Source organism: Amblyraja radiata, chromosome 5 (assembly GCF_010909765.2).
Source record: "Amblyraja radiata isolate CabotCenter1 chromosome 5, sAmbRad1.1.pri, whole genome shotgun sequence".
Lineage (NCBI taxonomy): Eukaryota > Metazoa > Chordata > Chondrichthyes > Rajiformes > Rajidae > Amblyraja > Amblyraja radiata.
The window spans coordinates 4,450,511-4,477,740 of record NC_045960.1 but is presented as its reverse complement, the minus strand read 5'-3'; the positions used below and the strand labels follow the sequence as shown (position 1 = coordinate 4,477,740).

Here is a 27,230-nt window from a genome sequence, read left to right as displayed (position 1 = left end):
GGATGAACCCCCCTGACTAAGTTCACTATCTCGGTGAAGTCTCGCAGCTTAAAGGGCCTGTCCCACTTGCCGTTTTTTTCGGCGACTGCCGGCGTCATTGACTTGACGTATCAGGGTCACCGAAAGATTTTGAACATTTCAAAATCCAGCGGCGACAAAAACAATGTTGCGACACTTGAGGAAACACCGCCCGTCAATACGTGGTCACGCCGCAAGTTTTTCCGTGACCTGATACATCAGTCAATGATGCCGGCAATCGGCAAAAAAAACGCCAAGTGGGACAGGCCCTTTAATGCTACAGAACTGACAAGTCACCGCTGAATTCCATCCCACTACATCTATCTTTCACAACTCAGACACACGGTGCAGGCTTTAAACGTCTAATCGCTGCTGACAGCTCGTCCCTACCCCACTGCTCATAGAGTTGACCAGGTTTTTCCACAACTGAGTTTGAGTTTGGTATGAGGGAACTAATCTTTGTGGTCATGAAGTTAAGTCCCAGTCGCACAACCCCCTAGAATACCAACTCCACGGTGTATTCAGACAAGCGGTTTGAGAAGTTTTGTGTTGTCAAAGTGTTGCTTGGATCAGCGGGTATTTAACTGCAGGAGGAGCTTGGCCAAACTTGGCTGTTTATGAACTTCTGAATGATCAGTTTGTCTGACATAGAAATGAGGAACTGCAGATGCTAGTTTACACAGAAGGACACAGAATGCTGGAGTAACTCAGCAGGTCAAGAGAAAATGCATTAAGACTAATTTCAAGTAACCCTTGCATCCCCCTCTCTCCATCCCTCCACTGCCGAAGTTGTACCAGCTTCAAAGTCATCTTGTTGAGTCTCATTGTCCGTAACTTGTTTTCACCTAGCTCACAGCTAACAATGACCTGTTTCATTTATCATAGTTACTCTTTTGCATATCTTTCATTCATTTGTTCTGTATCGCTTTACTATGTCTCTCCAAAGTGCCTGTCCCATTTGGTGATTTTTTCGGCGACTGCTGGGATCATTGACTGACCTATCAGGTCACCGGCGTGATGCGGCGTGACGCGGCATGATGACGTATGACGCGCGCTGTTTTTTCCAGTGTCGCAACATTTTTTTTGTTGCCGCTGGATTTTGAAATATTCGAAATCTTTTGGCGACATTGATATGATTCCGGCAGTCGCCGAAAAAATCGCTAAGTGGACAGGCCCTTAAATATTTCCCTTTCTCCTGACTCTTAGTCTGAAGAAAGGTCTCGACCCGAAACGTCACCCAGAGATGCTGAATGACCCGCTGAGTTACTCCAGCATAATGGGTCCAGCATTAATTAGGGTCCTGAAATGAACAATGTCATTTCCCCTTGTGCTTGACATCCCAAATTGCAAAACCCTGCACTTGCTCAGATTAAACCCCATATCCACCCACGTCTGTCCACCCACCACTATGAATAGACAATAGGTGCAGGAGTAGGCCACAGTTTAAGAATAAGGGGTAAGCCATTTAGAATGGAGATGAGGAAAAACTTTTTCACACAGAGGGTTGTGAATCTGTGGAATTCTCTGCCTCAGAAGGCAGTGGAGGCCAATTCTCTGTATGCTTTCAAGAGAGAGTTGGATGGAGCTCTTAAAGATTGCGGAGTCAAGGGATATGGGGAGAAGGCAGGAACGGGGTACTGAGTGTGGATGATCAGCCATGATCACAGTGAATGGCGGTGCTGGCTCGAGGGCCGAATGGTTTACTCCTGCACCTATTGTCTATTGTCTAAAAGTGAAAAGCTTTTGTTGCGCGCTAACCAGTCAACGGAAAGACAATACATGATTACATTTGATCCATCCACAGTCTATAGTTACATGATAAAGAGAATAACGTTAATAGCGTTCAGTGCAAGATCAAGTCCAGTAAAGTCCGATCAAAGACACTCCGATGGTCTCCAATGAGGTAGATAGTAGTTCAGCACTGCTCTCTGGTTGTGGTAGGATGATTCAGTTCCATATAACAGCTGGGAAGAAACTGTCCCGGAATCTGGAGCTGTGCAATTTCATACTTCCGTACCTCTTGCCCGATGGGAGAGGGGAGAAGAGGGAGTGGCCGGGGTGAGACTGGCCCTTGATGATGCTGCTGGCCTTGCCGAGGCAGCGTGAGGTGTAGATGGAGTCGATGGAAGGGAGAATGGAATCGATGGAAGCATGGAGTTCCTTGTACCTACAAAGAGAGTGGTGGGTGCCTGGAACACACTGCTGGTGGTGGTGGTGGCAGATGCAGCGATGGTGTTGAAGAGGCTTTTGCCTGGGCACATGGATATGGAGGGATATGGATCATTCATTCTGAAGAAAGGTCTGTATTTATTTATGCCTACTATATTCTGTTGTGCTGAAGCAAAGCAAGAATGACATTGTCCTATCTGGGACACATGACAATAAACTCTCTTGACTCTTGACCCAAAACGTCCCCCATTCCTTCTCTCTAGAGTTACTCCAACATTTTGTGTCTACATTCATACAGAGATTAGTTGAACTTGGCTCTGGGTTTGAAACGTACATTGTGGGCTGGAGGACCTGTTCCTATGTTGTCCTGCTCTGCTATATACTGCTATATATGTAGAGTAAAAGATGACATTTGAAGAGGTGATTACTGATGCAACGTTTTATTTTGGCAGTCCCGACAGCACCTCCTCGTAATGTAAGTGTCCGTAAGAACAGTACCTGGTTAACTGTGGACTGGGCGGCACCTGCGGCTGAGGAAGTGAATGGTATCCTGCTGGGTTACATGTTGAGCTACGCCTGGGAAGGTGGAAAATCCCCTGTAAGTACATTTCAAGTGATTTCAAGTCCATAAAAAGCATGCAAGTGTAATGCCGGTTTGTATTATAAACCAGCTGCAGTTTCGCAGTGGGGATCAAGCGATTAGACTCTCAGCTATAACCCGTCTTTGTTGGGCACAGCGGTAGAGTTGCTGCCTTAAGGGTCTGTCCCACTTGGGTGTCATTTGCGTGTAATTTACGCCACATAATTTACGCGCCATGACGCAAGATGCGCGCGTTGTGACGTGCACGTGTTGCGTGCAAGGCGTGCATCACGCGCGAATGGTACGTGGTGACCTAGCACCCCCATCCAACTCATGACGCGCAAATGATGCCAAAATGGGACAGGCCCTTCACAGAACCAGAGACCTGGGTTCCGTGTGATAGCAGTAGAATGAAGCCATTCGGCCCATCAAGATCTATCCATCCTAACCCCATTCTCCTGCCTTCTCCTCATAACCTCTGACACCCGTACTAATCAAGAATCTATCCATCTCTGCCGTAAATTGAATTGGCCTCTACAGCCTTCTCTGGCAAAGAATTCCACAGATTCACCACCCACTGACTAAAGAAATTCCTCCTCAACCTCCTAAAAGAACGTCCTTTGATTCTGAGGCTGTGACCTCTAGTCCTAGACTCTTCCACTGGTTGCTGGTTGCCGCAGACGTGGTGGGCCGAAGGGCCTGATTCCACACTGTATCTCTAAACCAAACTAAACTAGACTGTAATACACTGCTCGGGTGGGACCCACCACCCACACATATCTTCCCTCTTTAACAATAATGATTAATTTCACCGCCTGCCTCAATTGTTCCTGTGAGCTTGCCAAATTTCAAATTATACATTTGAATAGAAAATACAGGCCCACCCACCACTGTTTGTCATGGAATGTCAGGTTCCAGCATTTGCTTTAAACCGAACACTTTATTATGAGAGTGCAGTTGCATTTCCCCCCCCCCCCCTCACACCGGAGGTTAGGGTCGACAACTTTCTCACTCCTAAATAAGGGACAAAGGGTCAAAATACGGGACAAATTCCCGACGGCAATTCGTTGACCGACTGGGCCATGGCTGGGTGAATGATGAGTTGTCCCGGGTGCTGGACTGCATGCAAAGCCCAGCCGGCGGGCCAGCTGAGGAGTTTTGGCCCGGGCCGCGCGACGTTGCACGCAAAGTCCGGCGCCCCGTCCAACTCGTGAACCGATGATCGGCCATGAGAAGGAGGGGTGGTGGTGTCGGCGGTAAGCGAAGGTCCGAAGGTCGGACAGCTGGCCGGGCTGCCGACCGACGGGGCCACGGGCGAGGCGCTGCTGCTGCTGCACTCCATGGGCTGCACTACGTCGGGACGGGTGAGGCGGGGCCGGATGCGGCGCTCCGACCCGACAGTCCCCTCGACCCGAGTAGTAGCGGTCAAATATGGGACAAGGGCGATCCCATACGGGACAAACCAATTTAGCCCAATATACGGGATGTCCCGGCTAATACGGGACAGTTGGCAACGCTACCGGACGTCTCCCCGCAAATGCGACGTCTAGGCCGGGTGAGCGGCCAATCTTGATCCCATCAGGACTTCCGTGGCAGACTTCCGATCGGCAGGCCGGATTTTCCCCTCTTCCCTAAGCTCCTGCCTGGTAACATTGTCGAATTCTCGTTCCAATTTCATACCTTCCCTGCAAGGTCCAGCCTTCTCCCTTCATCAAAGCCCCTCCATTTTTCCACGTTCTCATGTTATAATGGCACTGATAGGATCACTAGGCTGTGGGCCAGTGCTGTCCTAATGTGCTGATCAATCTCTGTGTTGTTACTGCAATTAACGTTCCATTTGGCCTTTTCATTGTCATTGTAAGGAACTGTGTAAAATGTTTCAGTTTACTTTAGTTCAAAGAGACAGTGTGGAAACAGACCCTTCGGCCCAGAGAGTCCACACAGACTAGCGAGTATCAGCACTAACCCACACACTAGGGTCAATTTACCAAAGCCAATTAACCTACAAACCTGGTAGATAAAAGTGCTGGAGAAACTCAGCGGGTGCAGCAGCATCTATGGAGCGAAGGAAATAGGCAACGTTTCGGGCCGAAGCCCTTCTTCAGACTTCAGTCAGAAGCCACACTTCAGTCTGAAAAAGGGTTTCAGCCCGAAACGTCGCCTATTTCCTTCGCTCCATAGATGCTGCTGCACCCGCTGAGTTTCTCCAGCATTTTTGTGTACCTTCGATTTTCCAGCATCTGCAGTTCCTTCCTGAGCACTAACTTACAAACATGCACGTCTTTGGAGAGTAGGAGGAAACTGGAGCACCCGGGGAAAACCCACACTTCCACAGGGAGGATGTACAAACTCCGTACGGACAGCACCCGTAGTCAGGATGGAACCTGGGTCTCTGGCGCTGTAAGGCAGCAACTCTACCGCTGCGCCACCGTGCCGCCACTATTCTCTTCACTACAATGATGTGCTACAAACCCAGTCACAGAACGTGCTAACTGGTACTTTTTCCGTTTCTATTCCCCCCCCCCCCCCCCCATTGCCAAATTCCTAACAGGGTTGTTGTTACTGAAAACATTCTGATATTTAGTCTAGTTTAGAGACACAGTGCCGAAACAAGCCCTTTGGCCCATCGACTCCACGCCGATCAGGTGGAGTTGCTGCCTTTCAGCGCTTGCAACGCCAGAGAACCGGGTTCAATCCCGACTACGGGTGCTGTCTGTACGGAGTTTGTACGTCCTCCGTGTGACCGCGTGGGTTTTCTCTGAGATCTCCGGTTTCCTCCCACTCTAAAGACGTGCAGGTTTGTAGGTTAATTGGCTTGGTATAACTGTAAAAATTGTCCCTAGTGTGTGTAGGATAGTGTTAATGTGAGGGGGTCGCTGGTCGGTGCAGACTCGGTGGGCCGAAGAGCCTGTTTCCACTCTGTATCTCTAAACTCAGGGCCTGATGGTCTGCATCCCAGGGTACTCAAGGAGGTTGCTCTAGAAATCGTGGACGCATTGGTGATCATTTTCCAATGTTCTATAGATTCTGGATAAGGTCCTGATCAGGTCCCACTTTTTAAGAAAGGAGGGAGAGAGAAAGCAGGGAATTATAGACCAGTTAGCCTGACATCGGTGGTGGGGAAGATGCTGGAGTCAATTATAAAAGATGTAATAGTGGCACATTTGGATAGCAGTAACAGGATCGGTCCGAGTCAGCATGGATTTACGAAGGGGAATCCTTGACTAATCTTCTGGAATTTTTTGAAGATGTAACTAGGAAAATGGACAAGGGAGAGCCAGTGGATGTGGTGTACCCGGACTTTCAGAAAGCATTTGATAAGGTCCCACACAGGAGGTTAGTGGGTAAAATTAGAGCTCATGGTATTGGGGGTAGAGTGCTGACATGGATAGAGAAGTGGTCAGCAGACAGGAAACACAAAGTAGGAATTAACGGGTCTCTTTCAGAAAGGCAGGCAGTGACTAGTGGGGTACCGCAAGGCTCCGTGCTGGGACCGCAGCTATTTACAATATATATTAATGATTTAGATGAAAGAATTAAAAGTAACATTAGCAAATATGCAGATGACACTAAGCTGGGTGACAGTGTGAACTGTGAGGAGGATGCTATGAGGATGCAGGGTGATTTGGACAGCTTGGGTGAGTGGGTAGATGCATGGCAGATGCAGTATAATGCGTATGAATAAGAAGGCAGATTATTATCTGAATGGTGTCAAATTAGGAAAAGGGAAGTGCAACGAGACATGGGTGTCCTTGTGCATCAGTCACTGAAAGTAAGCATTGGTGATCATTTAGTTTATGCAGCTACAGCAGGAAGTGAAGAAAGCGAGTGGCATGTTGGCCTTCATAACGAGAGGATTTGAGTATAGGAGCAAAGAGGTCCTTCTGCAGTTGTACAGGGCCCTGGTGAGATCACAACTGGAATATTGTGTGCAGTTTTGGTCTCCAAATTTGAGGAAGGACATTCTTGCTATTGAGGGAGTGCAGCGTAGGTTCATAAGGTTAATTCCCGGGATGGCGGGACTGGCATATGTTGAAAGAATGGAATGGCTGAGCTTGTATAAGAAGGATCAGAGGGGAATTTATAGAAACGTATAAAATTTGTAAGGGTTTGGACACACTAGATGCAGGAAACGTGTTCCCGATGTTGGGGGAGTCCAGAACCAGGGGCCACAGTTTAACGGAGATGAGGATAAACGTTTTCACAGTTGTGAATTTGTGGAATTCTCTGCCACAGAAGGCAGTGGAGGCCGGTTCACTGGATGCATTCAAAAGAGAGTTAGATAGAGCTTTTAGGGCTAGCAGAGTTAGGGGGTATGGGGAGAAGGCAGGAACGGGGTACTGATTGTGGATGATCAGCCATGATCACATTGAATGGCGATACTGGCTCAAAGGGCTGAATGGCCTACTCCTGTACCTATTTTCTATGTATCTGTAACTAAACTAAATGATACTACCGGAAACGTCGGTTGCTAATAGTTGTTGTGGGGCCTGGGCATTGAGGGATGTGGATCAAAGAGAGTTGAATGGAATTACATTGCAAATGAACCAGAATGGAATTGTTTGTTCACGGGTAAAGAAAATTCTCTGCTCCATACACCCACCACCCTTTTCTGAAAAGGTGACCCCTCAGATTCATATTTAATCTTTTCCCCTTCACCTTGAACCTATGTCCCCTGGTCCTCGATTCCCCTACTCTGGGCAAGAGACTCACTGCATCTACCCGATCTATTCCTCTCATGATTTTATACACCTCTATAAGATTCCCCCTCATCCTCCTGCGCTCCCAGCCTACTCAACCTCTCCCTACAGCTCAGACCCTCAAGTCCTGGCAACATCCTTGTAAATCTTCTCAGCACCCTTTCCAACTTTAACAGCAGGGTGGCACAGCAGTAGAGGTCCTGCCTCACAGCGCAGGAGATCGGGGTTCGATCCTAAATAACGTACATGTTTGTAGGTTCATTGACTTGGCAAATGTAAAAAATGGCCCTAGTGGGTGTAGGATGGTTTTAATTTACGGGGATCGCAGGTTGGCGTGGACCCGATGGGCCGAAGGGCCTGTTTACGTGCTGTATCTCTAAACTAAACTAAACTAATCCAAGGGCGCTGTCTGTACGGAGTTTGTACGTTCTCCCCGTGACCTGCGTGGGTTTTCTCCAAGATCTTCGGTTTCCTCCCACACTCCGAAGACGTTCGGGTGTGTAGGTTAATTGGCTTGGTATAAATGTAAATTGTCGCTAGTGTGTGTAGGATAGTGTTATTGTGCGGGGATCGCTGGTCGGTGTGGACTAGGTGGGCCGAAGGGCCTGTTTCAGCGCTGTTTCTCTAAACTAAACTAAACTAATTGCGTTTTAGAGTTTAACGCTGAAGCTTGTTTTATGGGAGGGCGCGAGCGGAGAGTAATTTACTCCAGAGTTGAAGCAGATGATGTGTGGGAATGTGGTCTTACCACAGAAAGAGTAGCGCAGTTTTGGTAAATCATAGAGACGTCACAATGCCGTCTGTTGTTCAGCATCAGCCGAGTCAGCATTTAAGGTCTTGAGGCCAGGGGCACATGTTGCTTCAACACCGCTTGCTGGCTTTAAAACAACCGCTGTTAGCTAGGAATAATCAGATGGAAGATAGAGACAAAAAGCTGGAATAACTCAGGAAGTTTCCAGAAGTGGCGGCGCTGTTAACAGCTGCAGCTCGCCTGCAGTCCGTCTGTCTTTACTTTATTCTGTAGTTTTTTTTGTCTTGTTTTGGTTAAGTTTTAGTTTGTTGGGTTGTGTTAGGGGGGGGGGGGGGGTGAAACATGTTCTCTGTCTCTTCCTTCGGGGGAATGCGACTTTTTCGTGTGTCGTAACCCCCTTCTCTGCCTCCGTCTGCGCTGAGGCCTAATGGTGGAGCTGGCGGCCTCCAGCCTGCGACTGACCCCGAGGCTCCGGAGGCAGAGCCAGCCAGGACTCACCAACGAGAGGCTGGCTGTCTTCGGGGCTGAGGCAGCGGTGGCCCGACTTGCTGGTGCGGCGTTCTGGCTTTCGGCAGCGGCCTGGAGCTGATGCAGCGGGGCTCGGAGCTGGGGCAGCGGCCCGGTGCGGAGACTGCGGGACCCGGAGCTGGTGCGGCGGCCTGGAGCTGGGGCGGCAGCCTGGAGCTGATGCAGCGGGGCTCGGAGCTGAGACTGCGGGACCCAGAGCTGGGGCAGCGGCCTGGAGCGGAGACTGCGGGACCCGGAGCTGGGGCAGCGGCCCGGAGCGGAGACTGCGGGACCCGGAGCGGAGACTGCGGCCTGTAGCTGGGGCGGCTGCCCGGAGCTGAGGCTGTGGCGGGCCGTCTCGGAGCGGAGAATGTGGGACCCGGAGCTGGGGCAGCGGCCCGGAGCTGTGGCGGGCTGTCTCGGAGCGGAGACTGCGTTCCGGCTTTCGGCGGCGGCGACATCACCACGGAGGTCCGCTGGACTGGAGAGCGGCATCTCCGGCCTGGATCGATCGCCTCAGCGCAGAGGGAGAACAAGGAGGGAAGAGACGGAGACTAAGACTTTGCCTCCATCACAGTGAGGATGTGCTTGGTGAACTCACATGTTTTGTTTTTATTGGTTCTGTGTATGACTGTAGGCAACATAATTTCGTTCAGACCGAAAGGTCTGAATGACAATAAAGGAATCTAATCTAATTCTAATTCTAACTTAGTGGGTCAGGCAGCATCTCTGGAGCAAATGAATTGGTGACGTTCCGTGTTGAGACCCTTCTTCAGACTTCTCTAACTTCTAGTAACCCTTGCTGTCCCTCTCTCTACATCCCTCCCCCATCCTCGTTTTCCTACCAGTCTGACTGTCCTGATTAAATTTTATCTCTGTTTGCTTCGTTGTCAGCTTCCAATGATCTACTCTACATTTCCCTTGAACTTTGCCCCCCTTGATGTCTCGTTTTCACACCTTACACTTCCTATCTCTGTGTCTCCCTCTCCTCTGACTTTCAGTCTGAAGAAGGGTCTCGAGTCGAAACGTCACCCATTCCTTCTCTCCAGAGATGCTGCCCAAAGATCCTATAGCAGAGCAAGATGGACCACTCCTGCTAAATGCAATGGGCTGACGTGTAGTACGCAACAGAGCGGAACGTGGGCCTTTTTTTCATCCATTTCAGTAACCCGACCCGACCCGACCCGACTCGCAGTGTAATCAACATTGCGGGGAACAGTTTGTGTTAATAAATTATAATTCTGAAAATGAGGAGAAGATTTTTCCCAAATAACTTTTATTTTTATGAGGATGTTTCCATAACCGGCTTCCGTCTCCGTATTAGTATCCTATGGGATCTTTGATGCTGCCTGTCCCGCTGAGTTACTGCAGCATTTTGTGTCTATCTTCGGGGTAAACCAGCATCTGCAGTTCCTTCCTACATACTGTAATATAATGGAACGTCGACTGAGAAAGACAGAAGATCAGATAGTGTCTAAAATTAAAATGACAACTAGTATTTTAATTCTACGAGTTGATTTCTAATAATGTAATGATATTTTCGGTGGAAATTACCGAATAGTGAATTGTATGGAGTGGATGTGGAGAGGATGTTTCCACTGGTGGGTGAGTCTAGGACTAGAGGCCACAGACTCAGAATAAAAGAACGTTCTTTTAGGAAGGAGATGAGGAGGAATTTCTTTAGTCAGAGGGTGGTGAATCTATGGAATTCATTGCCACAGACGGCTGTGCAGGCCAATCAGTGGATATATTTAAGGTGGGGATATATTGATACTTGATTAGTACGGGTGTCAGGGGTTATGGGGAGAAGGCAGGAGAATGGGGTTAGGAGGGAGAGATAGATCGGCCTTGATTGAACGGCAGAGTAGACTTGATGGGCCGAATGGCCTAACTCTGCCTAGTCCATCATCGGCTCTGACCTTCCTTCCATCGAGGGGATTTATCGCAGTCGCTGCCTCAAAAAGGCTGGCAGTATCATCAAGGACCCACACCATCCTGGCCACACACTCATCTCCCTGCTACTTTCAGGTAGAAGGTACAGGAGCCTGAAGACTGCAACGTCCAGGTTCAGGAATAGCTACTTCCCCACAGCCATCAGGCTATTAAACCTGGCTCAAACAAAACTCTGAACATTAATAGCCCATTGTCTGTTATTTGCACTTTATCAGTTTATTTATTCATGTGTGTATATATTTATACAATGGTATATGGACACACTGATCTGTTTTGTAGTAAATGCCTACTATTTTCTGTGTGCTGAAGCAAAGCAAGAATTTCATTGTCCTATCAGGGACACATGACAATAAACTCACTTGAATCTTGAATTACTTATGACTTTATGAAGTGACGATGGGATGATAACTCTGTGGCAGCAGTCAATCGTGGGTCATTGCTTTCAGTTCTCAGTTCACTTCCCCGTGTTCATGTCACCTCACGTTGCGAGCAGCTCTGCTGTTTCAGCAGTTGTGCCCCTGGCCAGTCTGAGTGTGTTTGCCATCCTCTCACTCATCGGGAGGGAGGCCAGGCATGAGGGCAGCCCAGCAGGCCGGCAGGGCAATGGCAGGTCAGAGAGCGGCTGTGACCAGCAGGCCTGACCCCGCTGCTGGCTGGCACGTCCTCCAGTCCCCACCCATCTCGTAAGAATTCTCTTAGAATAAAGGGGAGGTCATTTAAGACTGAGGTGAGAAAAACCCTTTTCACCCAGGGAGTTGTGAATTTGTGGAATTCCCTGCCACAGAGGGCAGTGGAGGCCAAATCACTGGATGGATTTAAGAGAGAGTTAGATAGAGCTCTAGGGGCTCGTGGAATCAAGGGATATGGGTAGAAGGCAGGCACGGGCTATTGATTGGGGACGATCAGCCATGATCACAATGAATGGCGGTGCTGGTTCGAAGGGCCGAATGGCCTCCTCCTGCACCTATTGTCTATGTTTCTGAACAAATGAACAAATGAATGAAAGATTTGCAAAAAAGTACTGATGATAAAGGAAACAGGCCATTGTTAGCTGTTTGTTGGGTGAAAACGAGAAGCTGGTGTGACTTGGGTGGGGGAGGGATGGAGAGAGAGGGAATGCCGGGGCTACCTGAAGTGAGAGAAATCAATATTCATACCACTGGGCTGTAAGCTGCCCAAGTGAAATATGAGATGCTGTTCCTCCAATTTGCATTTAGCCTCACCCTGACAATGGAGGAGACCAAGGACAGAAAGGTCAGTGTGGGAATGGGAAGGGGAATTAAAGTGTTTGGCAACCGGGAGATCAGGTTGGTTCAGGCGGGCTGAGTGAAGGTGTTCCGTGAAACGATCGCCCAGTCTACGTTTGGTCTCGACGATGTATAAGAGTCCACATCTTGAACAACGGATACAGTAGATGAGGTTGGAGGAGGCCTGTCGGGGTCCCTGGACAGAGTCAAGGGAGGAGGTATAGGGACAGGTGTTGCATCTTCTGCGGTTACAGGGGAATGTACCTGGGGAGGGGGTGGTTTGGGTGGGAAGGGGCGAGTTAACCAGGGAGTTGTGGAAAGAACGGTCTCTGCGGAAAGCGGAAAGGGGTGGAGATGGGAAAATGTGGCTAGTGGTGGGATCCCGTTGTAGGTGGGGGAAATTCCGGAGGATTATGTGTTGTATGTGACGGCTGATGGAGTGGAAGGTAAGGTTTAGGGGGACTCTGTCTCTGTTGTGACTAGGGGGAGGGGGAGCAAGGGCGGAGCTGCAGGGTATCGAGGAGACACGAGTGAGGGCCTCATCTATGATGGGAGAGGGGAACCCCCGTTCCCTAAAGAATGAGGACATCTCGGACGTCCTGGTATGGAACACCCCATCTTGGGCGCAGATGCGGCGTAGACGGAGGAATTGGGAGTAGGGGATAGAGTCTCTGCAGGAAGCAGGGTGGGAAGAAGTGTAGTCGAGATAGTTGTGGGAGTCAGTGGGTTTGTAATAAACGTCAGACAATAGTCTATCTCCCCTTTCTTTGCTTAGTTACAGAGTGATACAATGTGGAAACAGGCCCTTCAGCCCAACGTGCCCACACTGACCAACATGCCCCATCCACACCAGTCCCACTTGCCTGCGCTTGGTCCATATCCCTCCAAACCTGTCTTATCCATGTACCTATCTAACATTGAGGCTGGGACTATCCCAACGTTTAAGAAACAGTTAGACAGGTACATGGATAGACAGGTTTGGAGGGATATGGACGAAATGCAGGTAGGTGGGACTAGTGTAGCTGGGACATGTGGGCAGGTTGGGCCTGTTTCCACACTCTATGACGAATTGATGTTAAGAAGCAGGGATCAGAAACGCAACATTTCAGAGGTATTATGGTGTGCGAGTGAGGTATCTGATAGAATTAATCCTTCCGATTCCGGCTTAATAGCATTAAGATATGTGCAACAAAGTTGCAGCTGGCGGGGATGTCCCCTTGCAAAGTTTCAGACTGAATACCACTCGGACGTAATACAAGGCTTGTGAAAGGGCGTATTGTAAGGTTGATCGGCAATGGACATGCAGCCAAAATACCACGCACAGGCTTAAACTCTGTGACTAAATGCCACGCTGTGCACAATACCATTTACCGCTTGTTACGAGGGCTTAGCTTCCAGTAAACGCCTCGATCGATGGTCTTGTGTCCACCACCCTTATTTGTGGGATTGAGTACGATGACTTATTAGCAAGTGACATTTTGGTAAATTGCGTCAGATGTTTTAGTTTCGCAGTTTACTTGATACAATGATTCATGATTGAGAGGCATAGATAAGGCAGACGGTCTGAAGAAGGGTTTCGGCCCGAAACGTCGCCTATTTCCTTCGCTCCATAGATGCTGCTGCACCCGCTGAGTTTCCCCAGCAATTTTGTGTACCGTCAGAATAATTTAGTTTAGTTTATTGTCACGTGTACCGAGGTACAGTGAAAAGCTTTTGTTGTGTGCTGTCCAGTCAGCAGAAAGACAATACATGATTAAAGCCCTGTCCCACTGTACGAGTTCATTCAAGAGCTCTCCTGAGTTTAAAAAAAAAATCAAACTCGTGGTAAGCACGTGGTAACGTAGAATGAACGTAGCGGGTACGTCGGAGCTCGGGGACGTCTCTTAGCGGCTCGTAACGCTAACGGCAGGTACTCGGGAAATGCGGTAAGCTCGGGAAGACTCGTGAAGATTTTTCAACATGTTGAAAAATGTCCACGAGAGCCCCGAGTACCGACGAGCGGCCATTACCGTAAATCTCCGAGTTCGAATCAGGGCAAACTCGGGAGAACTCTTGAATGAACTCGTACAGTAGGACAGGGCTTTTACAATCGAACCATTAACAGTGTACAGATACATGATAAGGGAATAACATTTAGTGCAAAGTAAAGCCAGTAAAGTCCGATCAAGGTAAACACAAAATGTTGGAGTAACTTAGCGGGTGAGGCAGGATCTGGAGAGAAGGAATGGGCAACATTTCGGATCGAGACCTGCTCTCTGGTTGTGGTAGGACGGTTCAGTTGCCTGATAACCGCTGGGTAGAAACTGTCCCTGAATCTGGAGGTGTGCGTTTTCACACTTCTGTACCTTATGCCCGATGGGGATAAGAGGGAGTGTCTGGGGTGAGACTGTTCCTTGATTCTGCTGCTGGCCTTGCCGAGGCAGCGTGAAGTGTAGATGGAGTCGGTGGAAGGGAGGTTGGTTTGTGTGATGGTCTGGGCTGCGTCCACAATTCTCTGCAATTTCCTGGGGTCTTGGATGGAGCAGTTCCCAAACTGAGCTGTGATGCATCCCGATAAAATGCTCACAACCTCCTGTTTTGCAGGTTTTTTGTGGATGTGAGGGTGCCTGGAATGAGCTGCCAAGGGATGGTGGTGGAGGCAGAGACGATAGTGGCCTTCAAGTGACTTTTAGAAGGGAGGAATATGCGCCGTGTGCATGCAGATGAGCCAACAGCCTCAGTATAAAAGGATGAACCTTTAGAATGGAGATGAGGAGGAATGTATTTGGCCAGAGGCTGGTGAATCTGTGGAATAAATTGCCGCAGACAGGTGTGGAGGTCAAGTTATTGGGTATTTTTAAAATGGCGAATGATAGGTTCTTGATCACAAATGGGCTTGTCCCACTTGGCGATTTTTTAGGCAACTGCCGGCGACTGTCAGGGTCATAGCAGGTCGCCGAAAAACTGGCGACAACCCACGTCATCCTGGCGACAACCTACGACAGCACCCACGTCAGGAGAAGTCACGCTACGCTCATTGGCATCAAACCCACTGTCGCCGAAAATTTCAACATGTTGAAAATGTAGCGTTGACCAGAAAGACGCTACGACTTTCTGCGCGACTGAGGAGACCACTCCTGGCGAGCGAACATGTGGCGACAAACTGTAGTTGCCTAAAATATCGCCTGAGTGAGACAGGCCCATTAGTGTCAAGTTATTCTTATAATAAGGCTCATACAACGACGTAATCGGAGTCTGTCTTTATTTAGCAACTCTGTACAGCACCAGCAGGCTCGTGTGCATGCCCGGGCGTTCCCTCACCCCCCCCCCCGGTAACCACGTCACATCCCGTTACGCCCACAGCGCCAACTTCAGGCCGGATGCCGTCACTGCATTCCTTACACTATTATTCCATAATACCACATCTCCCTTTCTTTGAGAACAAAGGGTGGACTACCTTTGTCTCTGCAGGTCTTAAGGGGTTTATTCTGCCCTTTTGCTGGAAGATCTGTCCCTGATCTGTCCCTGTTTCAAGCATGCAAAATAGAAATAAAATAACTTACGCGTTACCATACTTGGGACGACAGATGGCACAATGGGCTAAGTGTTCGGCTGGCAACCGGAATGTAGCCGGTTCGAATCCCGCTTGGAGTGCATACTGTCGTTATGTCCTTGGGCAAGACACTTCACCCACCTTTGCCTGTGTGTGAATGTGTGTGAGTGATTGGTGGTGGTCGGAGGGGCCGTAGGCGCAGATTGGCAGCCACGCTTCCGTCAGTCTGCCCTAGGGCAGCTGTGGCTACAGAAGTAGCTCACCATCACCGAGTGTGACTGAGGAGTGAATGAATAATGCTATGTAAAGCGCCTTGAGTAGTAGAAAGGCGCTATATAAATCCCATCCATTATTATTATTATTATTATTATACTGTGAACTATTACTTTAGCAGGCTGTGTTCTTCAAAACTTAAACTCTCAGGTTTCAGGTAAATGTAACAGGTTTAGCAGAACAATTTCACAATCACATTTCACTCTCTTTTTCTTTACTGTAGAAAACAAATCAATAAATCACCAATCAAGTCTCTTCGGCTTTCTAACCTCTCTCCCACACCTGGTCCGCACAGTCTCTGTGGTGGGGCCCTCTCTGCTGGGTGATGTTGTCACTGGTGGAGCTGGCTCTGGTGTAGGTGAATCTTCTCCCACCGGTGGCTCATCAGCGTCGACTACCCCACTGTTGGTCTGCAGCGGCACCAAGTGATGCCGGTTCCTCCTCAGTGTGCCCTGAGGCACCTGGACGATATAAGAGTGAGGGGTATTGTGTGTAGATCGCACTGTGCCCTGGACTCATGCATCGGTGATCCACACATCCTCCCCAGGTACGAGCGGCTCCAGATTTCTCGCTCCGTGCCTCTTGTCGAAGGATCGTGCGTCGCTCCTCCTCTTCTCCCTTTCTTTGGCCCCCAGCGCGTTGTAGTCAGGCAAAACTGGATTCAGCAGGGTTGGAAGGGCAGGAACTGTAGCGCGGAGGCGGTGCCCCATCAACAGCTCGGCCGGGCTATAGCCGTTCTGTAGAGGGGTTGCTCTGTAGGCCAGCAATGCAAGATATGGGTCTGACGCCTTTGTTAGCAGGGTTTTCACGGTTTGTACAGCGCGTTCCGCCACCCCATTGCTCTGAGGAAACCTGGGGCTGCTCGTGATGTGCACAAAGCCATACTCTGCTGCAAAGGCTTTAAAGTGGCTACCTGACAACTGGGGCCCATTGTCACTTTTAAGAAATTCACAAATTCCATGACGAGAAAACATGGATTTCAGGCGCACCACCACATCTGTGGGTGACAGCAGCGCAACTTCCACATACCTTGAGAAATAATCTACTACTAGTAGATATGTCTTGTCTTTCAACGTGAACAGGTCAGCTCCCAAGGGTTGCCACGGCCTGTCTGGCATCTCCGTTGGCATCAGCGGCTCTTCTCTCTTGGATGCAGGTTCTACATTTCAGCACCATGTCATTCAGCTGGCTGCTGAGTCCTGGCCACCATACTGTCTGTTTGGCCCGGCCCCTGCACTTTGTCACCCCCAGGTGTCCCTCATGTAGTCTCTGCAGCACATCACCTTGTAAGGCTGATGGGATGACGAGCCTCGTGCCCCGCAGCAGCAGCCCATCGTGCACAGTCAGCACTGCTCTATCAGCCCAGTAATGTCTCAGCACTCCCTGCAGTTGGCTTTTGTTGGGCCAGCCGTCTGTGCAGTACTCCATCAGTGCAGAGCATGTGCTGTCTGCCTTCAGGTGCTCACGTAGGCTGCTCAGATAATCTCCACTGACAGGAAAGTTGCTGATGACAGAGTCTACATAGATGTTGGTGTCCTCTAATAGGCTTGTGTCTGTGTGTGTTCTTGCGGGTCTCAGAGGAGCACGAGATAAGGTGTCGGCTGTCCACAGGCTTTTGCCAGGGACATGATCGACTGTATAGTTGTACCTCATGAGTCTCATCCTAAATCTGTGGACTCTTGGTGGGAGGTCATCCAAAGCTTTCCCTCCCAGCAGACTCACCAACGGCTTATGGTCACAGTTTCCAGCTCGAATGGTCTTCCCAGGATGACACAGCTGAACCTTTCACATGCCCACGTAGCAGCCAATGCCTCCTTCTCTACTTGAGCATAGCGCTGCTCTGTTGGACGCATATGCCACAGGTGACCACATGGCCTCGCTCTTCTGCAGCAGGACTGCCCCCAGGCCAAAGGAAGAGGCATCAGCAGAGATCTTTAGAGCACTGTTTGGGTTGTATAATGTGAGCACTGGTGTGGATGACAGCTCTGTTTTTAACTGATCAAAGGCGGCCTGCTGCTCTGTCCCCCAGTACCAGTGGTTCTTCTTGGACAGCAGGTCTCGTAGCACTTTGTCTTTTTCAGCCAGGTTAGGCAAGAAGCGGCCCAGCTGATTGACCATGCCCAGAAAACTCCTGAGTTCGCTGACATTTTTGGGTGCATCCATCTCTTGTACTGCTCTCGTCTTCTCTGGATCTGGCTTCACTCCATCTGCTGAAATCACATGACCCAGGAATCTGACTGTGTGGCGTGTGAGCTCACATTTGTCCATGTTGAGCGTAATGCCGGCCTTTTGTGCCTTCTCTAGCACCGCATGTAGCCGCACATCATGCTCTTCCTGAGTCTGTCCCCAGACCAGGATGTCGTCCATGTGACACAGTACCCCCTCCAGGCCACCGGTCACTTCTGTCATCATCATCCTTTGAAAGTGCTCGGGGGCTGATGATATGCCAAAGGGAAGACGGTTAAAATAGTAGCGCCCAAAAGGCGTGATGAAGGTGGTGTATTTGGCAGACTCTCTTGTCAATGGTACTTGCCAAAAGCCCATGTTGGCATCTAATTTGCTGAATACTGTTGCGCCAGCTAGCATGCCCAGAGTGTGCTCGACAGAAGGCAGGATAAACTTTTCTCTGCATACTGATCCATTCATCATTGTGAAGTCCACACAAATGCTTATTTCGGCACCACCACCATCCCGGCACACCAATCAGTCGGCTCCTCAATCTTGGTGATTACGCCCATCTTCTCCATACGGTCTATCTCCTCCTTCACTTTTCCCATAAGCGGCAGAGGGACTCTGCGTGGTGTGTGGAGAGAGAAGGGCACAGCCTCCGGCTTCAATTTAATTGAGTATGGCCTCCGAACAAGACCCAAGCCGCTACACAGCTTCGGATATTGTTGTTTCACTGATTCCAAGCTGAAGCCGTTCTATGGCAGGCCTTCCCAACAGTGCAGTGTGCAGGTCTTCTACTACATAAATGTTCTCTATGGCTGTCTTTTTGCCTCTGCGCAATGTTTCTCTGGCTACACCCAGGACAGAGAGTGCATTGCCCCCTGGCCCAAACAATGGGCGTGTCGACACTGCCAGGCGCTTCACATCATGCCCCCCTGTAATGTCATGGTACACCTCGGCTGGCATGGCGGTGACATCAGCACCAGTGTCTATTTTAAAGCACACTTTTTTTTGTCTCACTTGTAGCTGCACCGTCCACGGGTCTTTTCCAGCATCCACGGCTCCCAGGAAAAAGCTCTCTTCTTCCTCTGTAGTGACAGCATTGAGAGATTTTGCACTGTTTCTGCACACTTTGCCATAATGTCCCTTTTTGCCACAGTTGTGACACACAGCATCTTTAGCAGGGCACTCCATTTTTCCATGCGAGGGCATTTATCCACATCTATAACAGGCCTTTGAACCTGGCTGTGGCCGTGTATTAAGTTTATTTTTGCCTGGTGTTTGTGCTTGTGGCTGAGGCTTTGAGGGAAATTTGGGTTTTCTGTAGCTGTTAGCATGCACAGAAAACTCCTGAGTTCGCTGACACAGCAGCAGCAGGCTCGTGTGCATGCCCGGGCGTTCCCTCACACCCCCCCCGGTAACCACGTCACATCCCGTTACGCCCACAGCGCCAACCTCAGCCCGGATGCCGTCACTGCATTCCTTACACTATTATTCCATAATACCACAATTAGAAGGCAGGACAGTGGGGTAGAGAGGGAAAAATAGTTCGGATGTAATTGAATGGTGGTACAAACTTGATGGGCCGGATGGCCGAATACTGCTCCGATGTTTTATTTGGTTGAGCTTAGCCGCTTGGAATCAGGCCTTTCGGCCCTCCGAATCCATGCTGGCCCTCCATCACCCGTTCACACTCGTTCTATGATTTCTCATCCACTCCTTGCACACTCGGCAATTGCCACCTATGGTCGTATGAGATTAGTTTCGTTTTCTTTAGATTAGTTTAGAGATACAGTGCAGTAAAAGGCCCTTCGGCCCACTGGGTCCGCGGTGACCAGCAATCCCCGTACACCAGCACTATCCTACACATTTGGGACAATTTACAATTTTACCAAAGCCATTTAACCTACAACCTGTATATCTTTGGAGTGTGGGGGGGAAACCTGAGCACCCGGAGAAAACCCACGCGGTCACAGGGAGAACGTACAAACATACATACAGCACCCGTCGTCAGGATCTAACCTGGTCTCCAGCGCTGTAAGGCAGCAACCCAATTCTGCACCACCATGCCGCCCTTAGCTTGGCATCATGTACGGTACAGACATCGTGGGCCGAAGGGCCTTCTTCCTGTGCTGTACTATTCTATGTCCTATAATCTTCTTGCATTGGACAAACTTGGAGAATATAAAATATCTCCAGTAGTTAGAGTCATAGTCATAGAGTGTTACAGCGTGGAAACAGGCCGTTCAGCCCAACCTGCCCACACCGGCCAACACGTCCCAGCTACACTAGTCCCACCTTGCATGCGTTTGGCCCAATCCCTCCAAATTCGTCCTATCCATGTACTTGTCTAACTGTTTCTTAAACGTCGGGATAGTCTCTGCCTCAACTACAGTACCTCCTCTGGCAGCTCGTTCCATGCACCCACCATCCTCTGTGTGAAATGATCATGTAGAGATGTCATAATATTGCTAAATACGGACTTTGCTGGCCAAAGCAGACACTAATATCCTGTGAATAGACAGCTGCACACCCACACAGTGTCAGTGAGTCAATGGCATCTTAATATCAGCAGTAGCTGAGGGAAACAAGTGATGAGTAAGTGCAGCTATCGACCGCACGTACATTCTTCCCAACAGGTGGACCAACCCACGTTTAGTTATGGTGCACTGTCAGACTTTAGAGATACAGCATGGAAACAGGCCCTTCGACCCATCGAGTCTGTGTCGACCAGTGCACACTACTCTGACGCAATCCTGCACACACTGGGGACAATTTACAATTTTACCAAAGCCAATTAAACCTACAAACCTGCACGTTTTTGGGGTGTGGGAGGAAACCGGAGCACCCGGAGAAAACCCACGCGGGTCACGGGGAGAAGGTACAAACTCCGTACAGTCAGGATGGAACCCGGGTCTCTGGCGCTGTAATGCCCCTGTCCCACTTAGGAAACCTGAACGGAAACCTCTGGAGACTTTGTGCCCCACCCAAGGTTCCCGGAGGTTCCCGAAGGTTTTTGTCAGTCTCCCTAATGGTCGAAAGTAGTTTCCGCTTCTTCTATGTTCCGTTCAGGTCTCCTAAGTGGGACAGGGGCATAAGGCAGCTGTGCCACCGTGCTGCCCTGATTTGCTGCATTGATTGGCAAGTATCGCGGTTTTCTTGGAACTTGAGCCAAGGCGTTACGAGGAATTTTGGAAATAAGGTTGGAATGTCGGCTAAATTTGTAATCTCCGCTGCTGTTAAATGATGCTTGACGTGCATGACTCATGTATTAACACATTGCACACACTCTGAGTCAGAAGGTTAACAGCTCAAATCTCGGCTCGCGGCTTTTCACACCAAGTTTTAATCCGACATTCAGGGGACAATAAGGTATACCATGCCATGCTTTGTCCTCCCTCTCCTCTCCTCCATCTTTCTCCCCACCTCACCCCCTCCCCAATCAGTCCCGACCTGAAACCTCACCAATTCATCTTCGACAGAGATGCTGCCTGACCAGCTGAGTTACTCCAGCACTTTGGGTCTTTAAAAAAAAAAATAGCATCTGCAATTCCTTGTGTTTCCATTCTGCTGTTCCTTTTTAAATCATCTCACCTAGAAACAAGGAACCTGCTTTACACAAAACGCCACAGAGTGCTGGAGTATCTCTGCGGGTCAGGCAGTATCTCTGCAGAACATGGACAGCTGACATGTTGGATCAGGACCCTTCCTCAGACTGATCAGAAGTCTGATCAGAAACGTCACCTATCCATGCTCTGCCTGAACTCCCCGAGTTACTCCAGCACTTTGTGTCCTTGGAGACAAGGAGGTTTATGTAAAAACAAGACACAGAGTGAGGGAGTAACTCAGCGGGACAGGCAGCATTTCTGGAGAAAAGGAATGGGTGACGTTTCGGGTCGAGATCCTTCTTCAGATTCAGTCAGGGGAGAGGGAGATACAGAGACAAGGAAGAGAAAGGTGTGAGAACGAGACATCAAAGAGGATGAGGTTCAAGGAAAATGTAGAATAGATCATTGATAGCCAGGAGAAGGTGACAACGAAGCAAAGAGAGATAAAATGTACTCAGGGGGACTGGTTGTGGACTGGGAAGGGGGAGGGATGGGTGGAGAGAGGGAAAGCAAGGGTTACTTGAAGTTGGAGAAGTCAATGTTCATACCGTTGCCCAAGTGAAATATGAGATGCTGTTCCTCCAATTTGCGCTGGGCCTCACTCTGCCAATGGAGGAGGCCCAGGACAGAAAGGTCAGTGTGGGAATGGGAGGGGGAGTTAAAAGTGTTTAGCAACCGGGAGATCAGAACTGAGCGCAGTTGTTCAGCGAAACGATCGACGAGCCTGCGCTTGGTTTCACGATACTGTCGGGGTCCCTGGGCAGAGTCGAGGGGGGAGGTGTAGGGACAGGTGTTGCATCTACTGCGGTTGCAGGGGGAGGTACCTGGGGAGGGGTGGTTTGGGTGGGAAGGGCTGAGTTAACCAGGGAGTTGCGGAGGGAAAGGCCTGTGCGGAAAGGGGTGGAGATGGGAAGATGGGGCAAAATGTCAGAGGGTTACGTGCTGTATGTGTTCAATGCTGCAATGGCCCAATGGTGATGTGGTTGGCACACATGCCAAACGCACAGTGACATTCTTTTATAAACAGTCCAGTCGGGTTCTGCCACACCTAAGCACATCCCCGATCAGCAAATTGTACAGAAATAGTCCTCTGATCCCACATTCAAGAGGCGCCATGTTTTAGTTCCAAAGTGTGTGCTCTAGTTGTAATGAGCGATGCCTGATCCAGGGAAGCCCGGGCACCTGTGAGCCTCCAGCCAGCCCCTTTCTCGAACGTGCGGGTAGATCTGCGAACCGCCATCCTCTCATGAACTGTGGATGTGAGACCCATGCTGGAATGACTGAATGAATGAATACTTTACTGTCACAGGTGACGTTACAGTGCTTGTATACGTAAGGTATGCCAATAGTTGCCACATAAAGGGCGGGCACCGACAAGGTTACAGAGTACCCCGCGTCAGGTCTACCTTTGTTCTATTCCCTCCTCCCCCCCACACACCTTTGTCCCCGGCTGCGCATCCTATGGCTTCCTCGACTACGTCACCCTCATCGGCCGCTGACCCCAACCAGGGCCCTCATCAACTGCCACTGGGTCCCCTCCAGATGCCTCCGCCGACCCACCAGGCCCCACTGACCCACTGACCCCATCAACCCACTGACCCACGAGGCCCCACCGACCCACAAGGCCCCACTGACCCACTAGGCCCCACCGACCCACTGACCCGTGAGGCCCCACCGACCCACAAGGCCCCACCGACCCACAAGGCCCCACCGACCCACGAGGTCCCACCAACCCACTGACCCATGAGGCCCCAATGACCACACTGTGGTACAGAAGTTGTGCTCGTACAGAAGTTGGGAGGTCACGTTGCAGGTGTATAAGACGTTAGTGAGACCGCATTTAGAGTATTGTGTTCAGTTCTGGGCACCATGTTATAGGAAAGATATTGTCAAGCTTGAAAGGGTTCAGAAAAGATTTACGATGATGTTGTCAGGACTAGAGGGTGTGAGCTATAGGGAGAGGTTGAGTAGGCTGGGTCTCTATTCCATGGAGCGCAGAAGGATGAGGGGAGATCTTATAGAGTTATAAAAAATCACGAGGGGAATAGATCGGGTAGATGCACTCTGAGTCTCTTGCCCAGAGTAGGGGAATCAAGGACCAGAGGACATAGGTTTCTGCGGCAACAGACGGGATGCGAGGATGGTGTGCTGCCTTCCTGGTGCCAGGATCCAGGATGTCACGGACAGAGTGCAGAAAATCCTCAAGGGCGAAGGTGAACATCCGGAAGTGGTAGTGCATGTCGGCACAAACGATGTCGGAAAGAAGGGGATGAATATTCTGCAGCGTGACTTTGGAGAGCTCGGAAAAATGCTGAAAAGCAGGACCTCCAGGGTTGTTATCTCGGGTTTGCTTCCAGTTCCTCGTGCTGGCGAGAGCAGGAACAGGGAGATACGGGACCTGAACGTGTGGCTGAGGAACTGGTGCACGGGGCAGGGATTTAGATTCTTAGATCACTGGGATCTGTTTTGGGGTAAGGGGGAACTGTACAAAAGGGACGGATTGCATCTTAACAGGTGTGGGACCAGCATTCTGGCAGGCAGGTTTGCCACTGCTACACGGGTGGTTTTAAACTGAATAAGGGGGGTGGGGGTGTCGAATGGGCTAGTGGAGGATGGAGTTAAAGGGAAAGGGTTTCTTAAATGTGTGAGCGTAGAGACAGAGGGGTGTAAAATGAGGGTAGAAGCAATAGGTAGCAAGTTGAAAAGTAAAAGTGGCAGGCCGGAAAATCCTGGGCAAAAATCAAAAAGGGGCACTTTTCAACAAAATTGTATAAGGGGTCAGAGTGTTGTAAAAACAAGCCTGAAGGCTTTGTGTCTCAATGCAAGGAGCATTCGTAATAAGGTGGATGAGTTGAATGTGCAGATAGCTATTAATGACTATGATATAGTTGGGATCACGGAGACATGGCTCCAGGGTGACCAAGGCTGGGAGCTGAACATCCAGGGATATTCAATATCCAGGAGGGATAGAGAGAAAGGAAAAGGAGGTGGGGTAGCGTTGCTGATTAGAGAGGAGATTAATGCAAAGGACATTAGTTTGCAGGATGTGGAATCGGTATGGGTAGAGCTGCGAAACACTAAGGGGCAGAAAACGCTGGTGGGTGTTGTGTACAGGCCACCTAACAGTAGTAGTGAAGTTGGAGATGGTATCAAACAGGAAATTAGAAATGCGTGCGACAAAGGCAAAACCGTTATAATGGGTGACTTCAATCTACATATAGATTGGGTGAATCAAATTGGCAGGGGTGCTGAGGAAGAGGATTTTTTGGAATGTATGCGGGATAGTTATCTAAATCAACATGTAGAGGAACCAACGAGAGAGCAGGCTATTTTAGACTGGGTATTGAGTAATGAGGAAGGGTTAGTTAGCAGTCTTGTTGTACGTGCCCCCTTGGGCAAGAGTGACCATAATGTGGTTGAGTTCTTAATTAGGATGGAGAGTGACATTGTTAATTCAGAAACAATGGTTCTGAACTTAAAGAAAGGTAACTTTGAGGGTATGAGACGTGAATTGGCCAAGATTGACTGGCAATTAATTCTAAAAGGGTTGACGGTGGATATGCAATGGAAGACATTTAAAGACTGCATGGATGAACTACAAAAATTGTTCATCCCAGTTTGGCAAAAGAATAAATCAGGGAAGGTAGTGCATCCGTGGATAACAAGGGAAATCAGGGATAGTATCAAAGCGAAGGATGATGCGTACAAATTAGCCAGAAAAAGCAGCATACCGGAGGACTGGGAGAAATTCAGAGACCAGCAGAGGAGGACAAAGGGCTTAATTAGGAAAGGAAAAATAGATTATGAAAGAAAACTGGCAGGGAACATAAAAACTGACTGCAAAAGTTTTTATAAATATGTGAAAAGAAAGAGATTAGTTAAAACAAATGTAGGTCCCTTGCAGTCAGAAACGGGTGAGTTGATCATGGGGAACAAGGATATGGCGGACCAATTGAATAACTACTTTGGTTCCGTCTTCACTAAGGAAGACATAAATAATCTGCCGGAAATAGCAGGGGACCGCCGGTCAAAGGAGTTGGAGGAATTGAGTGAAATCCGGGTTAGCCGGGAAGTGGTGTTGGGTAAATTAAATGGATTAAAGGCCGATAAATCCCCAGGGCCAGATAGGCTGCATCCCAGAGTACTTAAGGAAGTAGCTCCAGAAATAATGGATGCATTAGTAATAATCTTTCAAAACTCTTTAGATTCTGGAGTAGTTCCTGAGGATTGGCGGGTAGCAAACGTAACTCCACTTTTTAAGAAGGGAGGGAGAGAGAAAACGGGGAATTACAGACCAGTTAGTCTAACATCGGTAGTGGGGAAACTGCTAGAGTCAGTTATTAAAGATGGGATAGCAGCACATTTGGAAAGTGGTGAAATCATTGGACAAAGTCAGCATGGATTTACAAAAGGTAAATCATGTCTGACGAATCTTATAGAATTTTTCGAGGATGTAACTAGTAGCGTGGATAGGGGAGAACCAGTGGATGTGGTGTATCTGGACTTCCAGAAGGCTTTCGACAAGGTCCCACATAAAAGATTAGTTTACAAACTTAAAGCACACGGCATTGGGGGTTCAGTATTGATGTGGATAGAGAACTGGCTGGCAAACAGGAAGCAAAGAGTAGGAGTAAACGGGTCCTTTTCACAATGGCAGGCAGTGACTAGTGGGGTACCGCAAGGCTCAGTGCTGGGACCCCAGCTATTTACAATATATATTAATGATCTGGATGAGGGAATTGAAGGCAATATCTCCAAGTTTGCGGATGACACGAAGCTGGGGGGCAGTGTTAGCTGTGAGGAGGATGCTAGGAGACTGCAAGGTGACTTGGATAGGCTGGGTGAGTGGGCAAATGTTTGGCAGATGCAGTATAATGTGGATAAATGTGAGGTTATCCATTTTGGTGGCAAAAACAGGAAAGCAGACTATTATCTAAATGGTGGCCGACTAGGAAAAGGGGAGATGCAGCGAGACCTGGGTGTCATGGTACACCAGTCATTGAAAGTGGGCATGCAGGTGCAGCAGGCAGTGAAGAAAGCGAATGGTATGTTAGCTTTCATAGCAAAAGGATTTGAGTATAGGAGCAGGGAGGTTCTACTGCAGTTGTACAGGGTCTTGGTGAGACCACACCTGGAGTATTGCGTACAGTTTTGGTCTCCAAATCTGAGGAAGGACATTATTGCCATAGAGGGAGTGCAGAGAAGGTTCACCAGACTGATTCCTGGGATGTCAGGACTGTCTTATGAAGAAAGACTGGATAGACTTGGTTTATACTCTCTAGAATTTAGGAGATTGAGAGGGGATCTTATAGAAACTTACAAAATTCTTAAGGGGTTGGACAGGCTAGATGCAGGAAGATTGCTCCCGATGTTGGGGAAGTCCAGGACAAGGGGTCACAGCTTAAGGATAAGGGGGAAATCCTTTAAAACCGAGATGAGAAGAACTTTTTTCACACAGAGAGTGGTGAATCTCTGGAACTCCCTGCCACAGAGGGTAGTCGAGGCCAGTTCATTGGCTATATTTAAGAGGGAGTTAGATGTGGCCCTTGTGGCTAAGGGGATCAGAGGGTATGGAGAGAAGGCAGGTACGGGATACTGAGTTGGATGATCAGCCATGATCATATTGAATGGCGGTGCAGGCTCGAAGGGCCGAATGGCCTACTCCTGCACCTAATTTCTATGTTTCTATGTATGTTTCAAGGTGAAGGGGAAAAGATTTAATA

The 27,230-nt window shown here is 49.2% G+C and overlaps 1 protein-coding gene and 1 non-coding gene across 2 annotated transcripts in view; one reads left to right on the top strand and one right to left on the bottom strand.

The window, feature by feature from the left end:
- mertk (MER proto-oncogene, tyrosine kinase) overlaps positions 1-27,230 on the top strand; it is a 171,480-nt gene that overhangs the window by 105,007 nt on the left and 39,243 nt on the right. Inside the window, exon 8 of the mRNA XM_033020527.1 lies at positions 2,640-2,785. Coding sequence (XP_032876418.1) covers positions 2,640-2,785 — 146 coding nt within the window. The remainder of the gene's footprint in view (positions 1-2,639; positions 2,786-27,230) is intronic.
- LOC116973894 lies at positions 20,563-20,639 on the bottom strand. Its single transcript, XR_004412176.1, has one exon. It is a non-coding gene; the product is annotated as a small nucleolar RNA SNORD71 (small nucleolar RNA).